Raw genomic sequence first — 12917 nt, 5'->3', positions numbered from 1 at the left:
AGCCTGTGTTTCTTTCTTTTACTTGTACAAATTATCAGTTTCGTTTTGTTAACTTTTTATAAAGAATTGTATTTCCATATGAAGCAAGGGCATTTATTCATTATAATTTTGCTGTGATTTGAAGTAAACATTTGTTTTAATGCCAAATCTAATAACTTGGTACTTTATATAATCTTTATTTTAGACATGTATATGTAAGAAACAATTTTAATATGTAGATCGTGTTTACTTATTCTTAATGCTTATAAAAAATTTAAACCAGGTTGAAAAAAAATACTTGTTTCACAGGTTAAAACTGTTCTAACCAGCTGTTAACTTCAGCTTTAATCACTATCTAACACTACCAAACACATAAGAAAATACTGTTAAGTCTCTACGCTCCTATTCTTTCTTTTCCTATTTTCTGGTGCATTTCAAGGGAAGCTGATGAATAAAATGCCCAGATGGGACAAATCAAACCTCACAGCAATAATTAGGCAGAAAACAGACACATCCACAGTCCTATCAGTCATTTCTAAATCTTTGTCCTATAAAATAACTGATCTATAAATATTTTCAGAAATGTTTGCCTACGTAAAACCTCTTAGTTGAGAATGAATGGTGCACTTTTGCTCCTAGAGTTTCTTTTACGGAAGTCGCATTGGTTGTAATTTCCAACGGGTCACAAAACGGCACCCGCATCTCTGTCTTTGCATCCCTTGGCTTCTTTCTTAGATGCTACTATACTAGCTTGTTGCCTCAGTCCATGTTCATCATTTCCTCCTTTATATTCGAGAACTGATTTGGCTCAAAGGAATCAAACGCCTACTGGACCATTTGCCTTTAACTGTTCAGATCCAGCCTACCATCCCTGAGCAAGAAAAAGAACAGATAAAATACTAAAAAGCATCCATCTAGCCTGGTAACCCACTGCCTTATTCAGGCTATTGACTATTTCATTGCTTATTCATAAATCTAAGATGAATGATTTGTAAAGTGAATTAATTAATAGATTTGTGATTTCTAGACCGTATCTAAAGTCAGAATGGTATTATCTACTGATAAATAATAGTGTTCCTTTACAGAGTACAATGTTGGAGTTATGAAAAACCTGACTTAGATATCTGCATCTCCAATGTTTTATAGCTATAGCTTCTCAAAATACCGTATTTTCCCCTTCTGATCAAGGGATCTTTGGGTATGGAGGTCAAACATTTTCTATCAGAGAATTTAATAAACAGGTACTATTTGGAAGAATGGGATAACATGCCCCCAAATCCCACTGTTAGTTTCAACTTTAGCAAATGGAAAAAAAAAAAGAAAAAGAAATCTTAAGAAGTCTGTTTCATGAATGATTACAGGAATAAAACCCAAACTATCCTGTGATTCAAAATAAGATAAATCCATAATCTTACACCAACAATCTGTAAACCCTTTTATGTATAACTGGACCCACCCCCACAAACTCCTTGTTGGTGAAAGCAAAGAAAAACAAATTTTTTCTAGCATCACGGGAGAGACTTGGGAGAGACTTGTATCTGGCACTAAAACAGGGTTACAGCTTTGAGTTGTTACAGAAAGCAACTTCATGCTAAAACTTTTTGTCTTTTTAAACTTTTTTTTAATAGGGAAAGAACCCTGCTAACACCTACTTTCACATACCTAAAACTGCAACACCAAAGGGTGCAGGAGACACAGATGCTGTGAATAAGGAAGTATAATATTCAAGTATATGAGGAAGTATCACAAATGGCCACAGAGAAATATATATATATTTATATCTATAATACTGTATCAAACAGATGGAAAGGGGGTGTGAAACTGGTAGTGTGTACACAAATCTAGCTGATCAACCAACGTTCTAATCAGACACGAGTCCACCCTAATGAAAGTGCTTCATTCCTAAGAGATGCATTTTATACCACTTCCTCAACCACGGCTCAAATGCTTTGTAACTATTTTTTAATTAGTTAAATAATTTATTGGATTGACTTATACTCTGATATAATTATCCAGGTCCCAAATGTTAATAACTTAATTGAATCTTTCTTCCCATTTATACAAAATAACGCTTTAAAAAAAACTTATTTCTTACATGCTCTTCCCTTCCTGCAATCAGACTCCTTGATTTAATTTAACCTGTAATAAGTTACAATGGGCAGCTTTTTATCTTTTCACCCAGCAACAAAATAGTGAAATGAGCAGCTTGGATTTTAACAAGGGCTTTCAGGATGTAGTGGATAGCCTTCAGGCACATGAAAGGTAGAAATGCAATTTTTAAAATAATAATACTCCATGCAAAACAGAGCAGAGCAAAAATAATTGTCCAATTGTACTCATGTAAAGCCAGTATCTTCCTGTTACAAATGGAAATCAAGTCAATTTCTGCATATACTATTCTTTTTTTTAATATAAAATTGTAACAATTACTACAGTTTGGGAATGAGATTATTTCTTTTATGGTTTGTAAAGAATGAATATAACACCTGCTCAGAGCCCACTCCTGCCAAGAGCTCATGCCTAAATAGTATTACTTCAATGCTAAACGAGAAATATTCACAAGCCCTGCTTAGCGAGTGCGGCAGTGACATCCTCGGCCAGGGTGGCAAGCTGGGGGGATTCAAGCAGGTTGATGCTTCCAGAAGAGGAGACATTGCTGAGTCGTCGGGGGGATGCCACGCTGGATCTGCCTGGGGACTGCGTAATGATCTCAGCCCCGTGGTCCACACGGGCCTTAGCATGCTCTCTGAAGTTCAACTTTTGGCTGTCAATCTGTTTAAGACAAGCATCAGTCCTCGTTAACTCAAGCATCTTAACTGTCGCTTAGCTCTTTCTCTATATCCCAGAGCTGATGTTCATGTCACTTCTATTCAGCTCTACCATCCCTACTTCTAGATGTCCGGGCCTTCAATTTGGGACCCATTTTGATGAAGAGTATTTCAGAAGGATTTTTAAAAAAGGCAAGATCGGCTCACGATCTTGTTTCTTACCTTGACATTACCACCTCCAGGTACGTGGTGAGCATTGTCAAGTGAACCAACTTTAGCCTGGGCCTTTTCTTTGAAATCCAGTTTCACACTCTCAATTTTCACACGCCCACCACCTACGTAGGAGAGGAGAAAGGCTTTTAAATGCCTTGCTAAAATTAAATCTTATATTTGTGGTGACTAGTTCCCCAAAATGATTATAGTAGCTAGACCATGGCAAACGACAAACTTAATGAACTCTACTATCCCTCCGACCATGGATGTGAAAGGAATCTTTTAGAATTTCTAGTCTATACCATTTTCCCCACACCATCTACGGTAGTGACATCCTTTTTGTACCATTACGTGGATTGCTCTACATGTTAATTCCTTTCTCCTCTACTCATGTCTAACCTAAAATATCAGAGGGGTTTTTCTTATCTGTGTGATAAAAACTCTAAAAATGACACAATGAAAATATCATATGTATCCTTTCTCAAACTTGGCACATTTAGTCTCTTATTTCTAAGGGAGCAAACTAAATTGCAATGAAGCTCTTCTTTATTTTTCTTAATGGGAATAGGTCACATGTTCAAATAACTATTAGGCTAGCAATGGAGTGCATGTGGGTAGTATTACCATTTGTCAATTTTCAGCATTGATAGCTTGACTGATGAAACTGGAGTCAGGGGCTAAGTTGCTTAAGAGCTTCCATTTTAATTAGCAGATGGAGTGATAGGAAGAGACTCTTAGGAGATCCCATTCTTTTCCAGATGCCATAGGACGAATGTGACTCTGACTTTGATCTGATAATACTGAGACTGAGTTTTGACCATGCCATTTCCTTAAATGCTAATTAGTCTGAACCTCGAGGATCTGCTGATAGATGAGAGTGCCATGAGCCACCCTTCTGTGGCACTCCCCATTTCTGCACACCTTTCTCAGGCTTATGAATGCAAGGAGTTCTACATTGAGTAGGTATCTGTTGTCCTTTAGCCTGTTCTTGAGCCTGTCTGCGGATGTCTTTGACCTGGAAGGAAGCTGGATTAGACACCTTTACCTGTCTCCACCTAAGAGAATAGCTTTGACTTGCATTATTAACTTGGTTTTGGCTCTATGCATTTTTTTGGAAGGCCAGTGGTAAGCCATGTGACCCTCTACTATCATTGCATCTCTCTTGGGGATTTTGATTTGGGAAAAATACCTGAGGGACTCTATGGAAACATGGAAAAGATTTTTCAGTTTTGGACTCTTGATGCTTATTTATCTCTGTAGATGAGAGAAAGGTCTGTTAAAACTTTACAGGTCTCTTAGGCCTGTGGTGTTTTTCTCATGTGATACCTGGACATTTATATTAACACCCAATTACCTGGCCAGGGGCCTCTTGAAATTGTATGGTGTTACTGGATTAAATTTTGAAGATTCATTCATTCTCCTCCTGAAGGCTTAGGATGTGCATGATATTATTTAACTCATGCTTACAGAAGACATGTAGTTGTCCTTCCCTCAAAAGATGAATAACTGCAGGAGTGTTATCCTTCCAACATTTTACTTGGCCCCATGGGTCTCACTTGTTGGTTGTTACAGGATTAGTGTGATTCATAAAACATAATTATATTGGTTAGAGTCTAGAAGATGTTGAGCTTTCAGCTACATGAGATCAACTTTCTTAGGATCTTACTTTTCTATTTTTTGGTGGCCTCTGATAGAAATTGTCTTTTCAAGTTTTCTTTTATGGTTATATATTGTGTCTATATAACCTTGTTAAAACTTTTTTGAACTGTATTTTGAGAGAGAGAGAGAAAAAAAATAACAATGTAACATTGACCCAAAATATATTCAGAAAAGGAAGATTGAGAAGTCTATTTCTGTTGAAGTCCTACTAGGTATTTTTACATAACTCTTAGAGAAGACCATTTGAATTCAGACATCTCTGCCTTTGGTTCTGAAAAATTCTGGCCCCATCAGAAGCAGTAACTGCAGAAGACTATAATCCCCATCAAGCTTCATATGTCCTGAAGTGAAGTTGATAAGACCAGATATTTCAATTTGTGGCTCCAGGTATCAAATTGTTTCCTTTATTTTCTCCTTAGATATTCCACAATCCAAAGTAACTTTGTGAAAAGCTTGCTGTTGTCAAGGATCACTGTGCTAATACATCTTTATGAACTTAGTCATCTGGTTCATTTATTACGAAGTAAGAGCTAGATTTAGAAAAAGGTGGGAGTCCATGACAATAGCCTTTTATGACCAGTAAAACATACACAGAATATTTTCTTATCTATATAAGATTTTTCTGTGCATCAAGACCCCAGGTGAATTTAACTAAATGTATACTTACTGTCTGGAATGAAAGAATCCAATATTGTCTTTTGTATTCTGGAAGAAAGTAGGCAGTGTTGCCAAATACTTCCATCATACTGTTGACACAGTACAAAGTCAACTAAATGTCTGTAGACTTAAGTAATAGATGGGGGGTTGTGAAGATACCCACATGGGAACATATCCCTGCTGTTTCCTAAATGACAGAGAGCTAATTCCAGGGTAGCAATTCTGAAACCAGGAATGGAGATTCCTTACTCATAGTTTCTAACTCCTTGACTTGCCTTATGAACACCCTTTGCCAAAGCGAAGCCCGATTTCTAGATATGCTTCCAATTCATTTATCTATTTTGAAACATATCTTATCTACCTTTGTTTTTCAACTAATAAATTCTTCTTAATAATCTCCTGGTCAGAAATCTCACTGGGCTCAATTGTTCTTATACCTTGTTTTGATAACATTTGAGACAATGATTAATGGGAATAACCTATTACCTGGTTTAATTAAGATGCCAAGCATAGATGGTTAAAACCAATTGCTTCCTCTTGTCCGTCAATGGTATATATAAATTGTGTCAAAATATTCTCAAGAAAATTTACAAATTTGACAGTTGTCCATTATTTACATATGCATGGAGGTGGAATTTAGCAAAAACATAATACATGATACTCAGAAAAAATGACTCATAATACATTAGAGGGAATTAAAGAGGGAAAAACCCCCAGCAAGATGAGTAGAAATTCTACCTTAGAGCATCAGTCTTACGAGATGTTCTAGAAAAACAAGAAGTCCATGGTCAAGTAAGTTGGGGGAAACATTGCATTCTGGGGATTCACAATACTTATTGACGTGGATCTGAGAAATTCAGCAGAAAAGTTAATTTTTTCAGCTTTGCTTAAGCATAATCCTTTTTTCACATAATGTAGAAAAACAATTTCTTGAAAAATCTTTGGAAATGCTTCTTTCAGTGCATGTATTATGTATAAATACATGGCCCAATGTATTTTATAGACTGTATATTTCCAACGAGCTCCAACATGCATGTTGAGTACATAGAGATAAACGTATCTCATGTACCTTTTAATTTTTATTTATTTATTTATTTATTTAATTTTATTTTTTGACTTTTTCTCTTTTTTTTGTACCTTTTAATTTTTAACATGTCCTATGATACGTGGCCTGTTTGTGGTAACTAAGTTTACTTGTCCAAGTGAAGATGCCTTGAAATTTCTAATTTAAATTTCTATTAATAAAAGCATGAAGTATCAGGATTTGGAAAAGTCCTTCCAATTAGATATTTCATTCACAGCAACACAAATTTTGCTTGTCAATTTCTTGAATCCAATCTAATATCTCTCAGACTACTAAAAAGTACTGATTTACCTGGCCTGTGGCGGATGTTTTTCAGAGAGCCGCATTTGGATGTCACGTGGCTTAGGTCTATCTTCTTGGTGACAATCTGTACCTGTGTGAACCACATAAAATGTGCTTAAAATAGTTCAGACATAAACAACCCCAAGATCATACATCAAATCTAGAAACATATCCAAACTCACAACATACAACAACATATACACACAAATGGGAAAACACAATCTTCCATAGATCCTCCCATATGTTTGGCTGGAAAGAAAAACCAAAGTGAAGGAAAATCCTAGAATAGAAGATTTTACTAGCAGAAAACAGATCATGCCACAAGGGGATAGAAACACCTGGATTCATAAAGCAAGCTTCCACCCAGAGAACGAAGCCACATCGTGTCAAACCTTTCCATAAGCAAAGAGCCAAGTGAAGAGAGAAATCATTCTTTAAAAAGTGATTTTTACATAAAAGTGACCAACTTTGCTCATAGAAACAAGAAGCCCAACACTGCTTTAAGATAACAAGAAGAAAGCTCTAAACATGCTTTTCTAAAATACGATTGTCATGCCTTGGCTAAATGGAATTTTTATTGCACACCAAATTATCAATATAAAATGACAGCATTTTTTCTTCTTTGTGTCTTATTGAAATTATTTCATCTCCCAATATTTGAAACAGTGCTTTCCAAGTGTGGTTCCTGGTCCATTTGCATCAGAAATACATGGGAATTACTTAATTGAACACTGGAAATGGCGTCAGGGAATCTGCACATTTGAACAAGTGATTCTTCTCCAGGGGAAAGTTTCAGACTACTGTTTTGGAGGTTGGAAGCTCCCCTACTTACTTTAGAGATCATTAGTTATCTCAATTTATCCTTTTCCATGTAGGTGTTTTGACCGGCAGCACCCGTAGTAGAGGGCAGCTGGGTCTACCCTCTGATACCCTCAAATTATTTACTAGGACCAAGATTGCTTCTGTGAGAGTACCACGTGGTGTGCGCTTACAGTCAGGGCAACAGGAAGGAGGGCAACCTTGTCAGTGTAAATGCTGAGCCTGAGGCTTAGCCCTGCACCCTGGAAAGAGCCCAGAAAACCTTGCTGTGGTCCTCCCACATGGCATATTTTCACGCCCAGTGCAGCTACTTCGAACATCAGGTGACAGCTCCTGCTAGAAGGCACTTGCTTGTCTCTCCTTTCACTGCCTGACTCCATCTCTGCCCAGCTGAGGAGCAAGGAACCAAGAGTTATTAGACAGGTGAGAATTCCGGATTTGATAATCTATAAATTACTTGGGTCACAGATGGCCAGAATCTGAAGTTTAGATGACAGGATCTGTAGTATAGAGAGTCACCCAGTTCGCCTTTTTTGTTATTCTAATTTTACAAAGAACCATGCTTTCTTTAGCTTGAGTTTGCCTGTTTCAACTCTTCCTCAACTACATTTGAGAAACATGGATTCATCTTTCCCTGCCTCTCATAGGATATTATTTTCACTCAATTTAAGAGACAGGAAAAAATCCCATCAAGACAGAGTATACTGGGACTTGAATCTTTTCACTGAATTACAGATGAGCCATGCTTCACCAGTTTTGTATTATTCCAAATGATATCCCAACTCTTATGAATAATGAAGCACAAAATATTGACATTATACAGTTTGGGTACTTTCAAGTACATCAGTCTTTGCCTCAAGAGTAACTTAAATGGAGCTAGAAAAGTGTGTGCACAGCTGACTTTTGCAGGGGAGTAGAGACAGCATGAGAAAATACCTTGAAGCCAAAGGCCAGCAAACAAATTGGCAAGTGAAGTGGGTTTTCCATCTGCCCGAAAACCATGGTGTACCCCATTAAAAAAGCAAGAAATTCACCAGTGATCTTAGAGGGAAGGATGGGAAGCCCATCACCAAAACTGCAAGGCTGACAAGCTCCCAAACCAGGGGGACGTGTGGAGCAGCAACAAGAAGGGGGGAGTGTGTTGGGAGGGAGGCAGGAAAGGAGACGCAGTGCCTGCTGTGCAGATGGCTCCACACAATCAGGGCGGCTCCTAACAGAAGCTTCTACTTACATTTCCGCCCCCAGCAGAATGTTTGATGTTATCCTTGGAACCACATCTGGACTGAACCTTGCTAAAATCAATCTTCTTGTTTAAAATCCTAACCTAAAAGGAATTGGAAGTAACTTCCCTGTGCATTTTTCTTTCATTATGCTGGGTATAGGGAACCAGAAATGGGTAGCACCAAAGAGGCTCCAAACTCCCTTCCAGCTACGTAATCATTGAAGAGAAAACACTAACACTGAAACTGAAGAGCAGATCTATCATATGAATATGAGCCCCTTTTCTCCTGCACCCCGAAGGGCCAAATGTTTGAGAGCCTTAGATATCCCAGCTGTAGGCTGCTATAATCTGGAAACAATATAGGAAAAGAAAAATAAAACTTGAATTTTCTGTGAGGAGGAGGCTTCTGATATTGTGGGCGATGCTGGGACTCAGGTCCACTCTGTGGAAGGTCCAATAGTGTAGTTCAGCCCAGGATCCTGAAGGATACACCAGTGCCCCCTTCCCCCCCCCCTTAATCCCTACGGTGTTACCCATCACAATTGTGAATCACCTGGTACACTTGACTTGACTACGATTGGTCCACGTAGAACAGGTGAGGTTCACATTGGTCTGGCTGAATGCTACAGGTGAGGGTTCTCATTCATCCAGGGGAAGAAGCCCTGGTTTCCCAAGACGGTCAACAAGGAGGCTCTGGGCCTTCTCTGCTGAAAGGATTTATGATTCCCTTGCTGGTTTGGCTTGGTAGCCTTTTGAAAGGCCTCTCTCTGACAACTGCTCATAAATAGCCATTATTCTTGGATTTGGTGTGAAAGCATTATTTCCGTTTTTAGAGGGGAGAAAACCAAGGACCATTAGTTAGCTGACTTGTACTGAGTCGTGAACAGGTAGTCCAGGCTTTGGTTGGGCCCAACAGATTTGAGGTTAAGTGTTCTATTTCTATTTTCAGGAAGTCCAGTACTCACCTTGAAGGCAATAGCAAATCCAGATAATAGCAACTCCGGATCTGGAAAGATATTACTCTGGTGTAATGTAATGTGCAAAGTAATAACTCTTGTAGCTTCTTTCATGTGTTTTTGAATTGTGCATGTTTTGGAGGGCCAACAAGCAATGTAAGAATGGAAGGAAAGGTTTATTTTTGTTTGTCTTATTTTACTTTGGCTACAACTACCCCCCAATAGCTAAAGAGAAATCACGTATTTAGTGCTTTAGGGGACAATTTATCCTCATATATGAAAAAAAAAAGCTTAATAAAATTACCCTAGATATACAGCTGTCTCTAAGAATGGTATCACATCTCTTGGTATTCGCAAAAAAGAGTAAAAAATTCAAGAGCACGTTGAATCCTGACTATTTTTAACTAGACAAAGCTTAAACTGCAGCATCTGCCTAACATTGACAAGACAGCTTGTTCCTTACAGGGAAGTAGCATCGACAGCTCTCATCGGCAGCCCAAGGGAAGGGCCTCTCATCAAAATCTGAATTCAGAAGACATGATGATTGGGTCACTCTTTAGGGCATAATAAAAATTCCTTTTAAAAAAAGGGGGGCTATCACAGAGTCTATATCTAACCATGTGTGTAGTTGCACTGTAAGAGTTTCACATAAATTGTAGATGCAGATAATGAAGTCAGTAAGGGCCACTACATTTCAAACCTCACAGGTAAGTTATTTTTAGAAAGCAAATAATTTTGGTTTGTTATTTCTAATAATAATACTTTAAATTGTTCTCCATAAGGATCTATTTATTTTGGCAATGAAATAGAATTCATCTAAGCCATTTTTTCTAATCCTTGGGGATATACAGAGTCTCATATTTCATTTACAAATTTTAATTTAGAGATCATAAGAGTACCAATCAAGTGACTCATTACCAAGTGATCAAAAGCCAAATGTTAAATCTGACTCATTTGTTGCAAAAATGGAAATTCCAAATTCAGTTACATAAATTTGTTTGACTCTAGCTTTTAATTAATTGTTTGACAATTTTTATGATTTCCAAAACAAATGATTCAAACCCAAAGGGGACACATTGCCTGCATTATTTAGAGATGACTCAAATCTTAAATTCTAAAACTTCAAGGCCAACTTCAAAGTTGATTTTCCCGAGAATCATAGATTTTCTAGTGAAAAAACTAGCTGGCCTTTTTTGATGGTAGACTATTAACCCATGTTTGCTCAATTTGACATGCATTAATAGAATTCAAAATTCTACCAAACTCCCTATTTCCTATTAAATGCAACAAAACTTTTAGCCAGGCAACCAGGGTTTGTAGCAATTCTGACTTTTGAGTCCTCTCCTAATACTTTACATTTCATCCAGACTGTATTCTAGTCCATATTAAGGGCCTTGTTACATTTTCAGGTTCACCCCCATGCTTTCTTCATGTTATTATCTCTTGACAGAATGCCCTCTTTCCAAGTTTAGTCTGGAACAGATCATCCTTCAAGGCTCAGCCAAATGAGTCCCTCCAAGTGGGAGGCTGGCAAAAAAGGATTTTATTCTCATGGGCATACATTGATTACTTGTATGCACACACTACTGATTTTTCATTCATATAAGGATCTTATAAGCATGAAGAGTTATAAAGAATAGGTTAATGTAATTGAATAATTAATCAGAGTTATTTAATTTTAATTTAAATTAATTCTATGTATTCCTCCACAATGCTAGGAAAGAACAGAATAGTTACTTTCTGGATATTCTTGATGTGACTCTAGTTGAATCTTACCATAATGGTTCAATTGAAGCGATCTGCCACTGTACTCTCTCTGCATATAAGTTTAATTGCTCCTTTAGAGAAATGAGCTTTTTATTCCCCCCCGCCCCCAATATGGGGTTACTCTAAGAAAGGGCAGGAATACAAAATGCAGGCTATGCCTGTAGACAGGAAAAGATCTCTCTTACTAGAGATCAGTTGGAAATATGAAACATGAAAAATGAAAGAAAATACAATCCTAACATAGTTTTTAGTAAAACAGTTTATAAACCAGAGGCATTAATCACAGTGTCAACTTGGATTTCTTGAGCAACAGAAACTTGATTTTTTTGACACTCTCTGCTGCTGCTTATTTAAGTAAAAATATCCTCATGTCAGCTCAAGATAGCAAGATATGGAAAGTAATTGGGGGTCCAAAAGTTTGGATTCTGTTCTCAGCTCCTTTACAATCTGGTACTAGGTCCTTCAGGTATCTTCTCGGTATGAACCTCAATTACAAGAAATTTCTTTCTTTCTCCATCCAAGGTTGTCTTAGAAAGAAATTCTTTTTGAAAGGTAGTGGACAGTGACACTCAATTGACTTCCCTTCAACTTTATAGGGGATTAAGCTTTTCCTTTGGGTTTGCATCATTTCTCAGGAATGCTTAGGAAGCTTTTCTTTATACTTGCATTATAAAAACACTTTTCTGTCTTTCTCAAAAGTATTTCCTATTCCATAACATTCAATTTTAATGAAAACTATTTATCTAGCCTCTATAGAGTCCAGAGGTATCATATATTAAAACAAAAATATTATTATATCATATATTCCTGAAGATTGAAAGTTCTCTGGAACAGATGATGTTCTTCAAATATTCATCTGTTAACAACCCTGTGCTCTGGTCAAAATGCATACAGGTATACAAACATTATAGTCCATTCTGAATTTTAATTAACTCTACCAACACTGATCAATAACTTTTTCAAAACTAAGTATATAAATATAAACAATAAGTATATTTCAATACACATTTAAATAGAAATAATAGTTTGTCAAAACATACAATTCCACAGATCTCTAAGGAAAAGAATATCGAAGAGGGCCTATTCAGGCATCAGCTCAATTTTCCTGTGCAGACTGTCAAAAAGCACAGAAGGTAAAACCTTGTTGAGAAACCTTGGGGTGAATGCATAATGCTGAAAAATTTGGAAAGAACTTTTTGGTGAAACAGACATTGAGTTTAGTCATTAGAACCACTGTTAAATATTTTAAGTGGTCTGTCCATGGGCACTGGAAGGAAAGTTATGAATATAGCAGTCATTGTGACTCATGAAAATTAACAGATAATGAGCTTTATCAAGCTCATATGCCAAAATCTTGACATTACATTTTTTTCTTTAGTTTAAAATTTTAAGATATTTTAAGGAATACTGGACCAAGTTGGTAAGAAAGTAACTTTTTGAGAGTCTGTTCAGTTGTTTGAAAACAACCTGAGATTCAATGCTGTTCCCATGTCTTTCCTTGGTTTGTAAAT

At 37.0% G+C, this 12917-nt stretch overlaps 1 protein-coding gene across 6 annotated transcripts in view; it reads right to left on the bottom strand.

Annotated features, from left to right (window-relative positions):
• Positions 1-1323: 1323 nt before the first annotated feature.
• The window catches only part of MAP2 (microtubule associated protein 2), a 277893-nt gene continuing 266299 nt past the window's right edge, over positions 1324-12917 (bottom strand). For 5 of the 6 annotated variants that reach the window (XM_061186965.1, XM_061186974.1, XM_061186981.1 and 2 more), the window contains 3 exons: positions 6652-6733; positions 2970-3082; positions 1324-2751 (listed from right to left, as the gene is read on the bottom strand). In XM_061186965.1, the coding sequence (XP_061042948.1) occupies positions 2536-2751; positions 2970-3082; positions 6652-6733 (411 nt within the window). In that variant the 3' untranslated portion in view covers positions 1324-2535. Of the gene's footprint in view, positions 2752-2969; positions 3083-6651; positions 6734-8692; positions 8786-12917 lie in introns of all 6 variants that reach the window. The other variant, XM_061186957.1, reaches the window with a different exon arrangement.

Source organism: Eubalaena glacialis, chromosome 1 (assembly GCF_028564815.1).
Source record: "Eubalaena glacialis isolate mEubGla1 chromosome 1, mEubGla1.1.hap2.+ XY, whole genome shotgun sequence".
Taxonomy (NCBI): Eukaryota; Metazoa; Chordata; class Mammalia; order Artiodactyla; family Balaenidae; genus Eubalaena; species Eubalaena glacialis.
The sequence above is the reverse complement of the archived record's forward strand: the minus strand, read 5'-3'. Positions and strand labels throughout refer to the sequence as shown.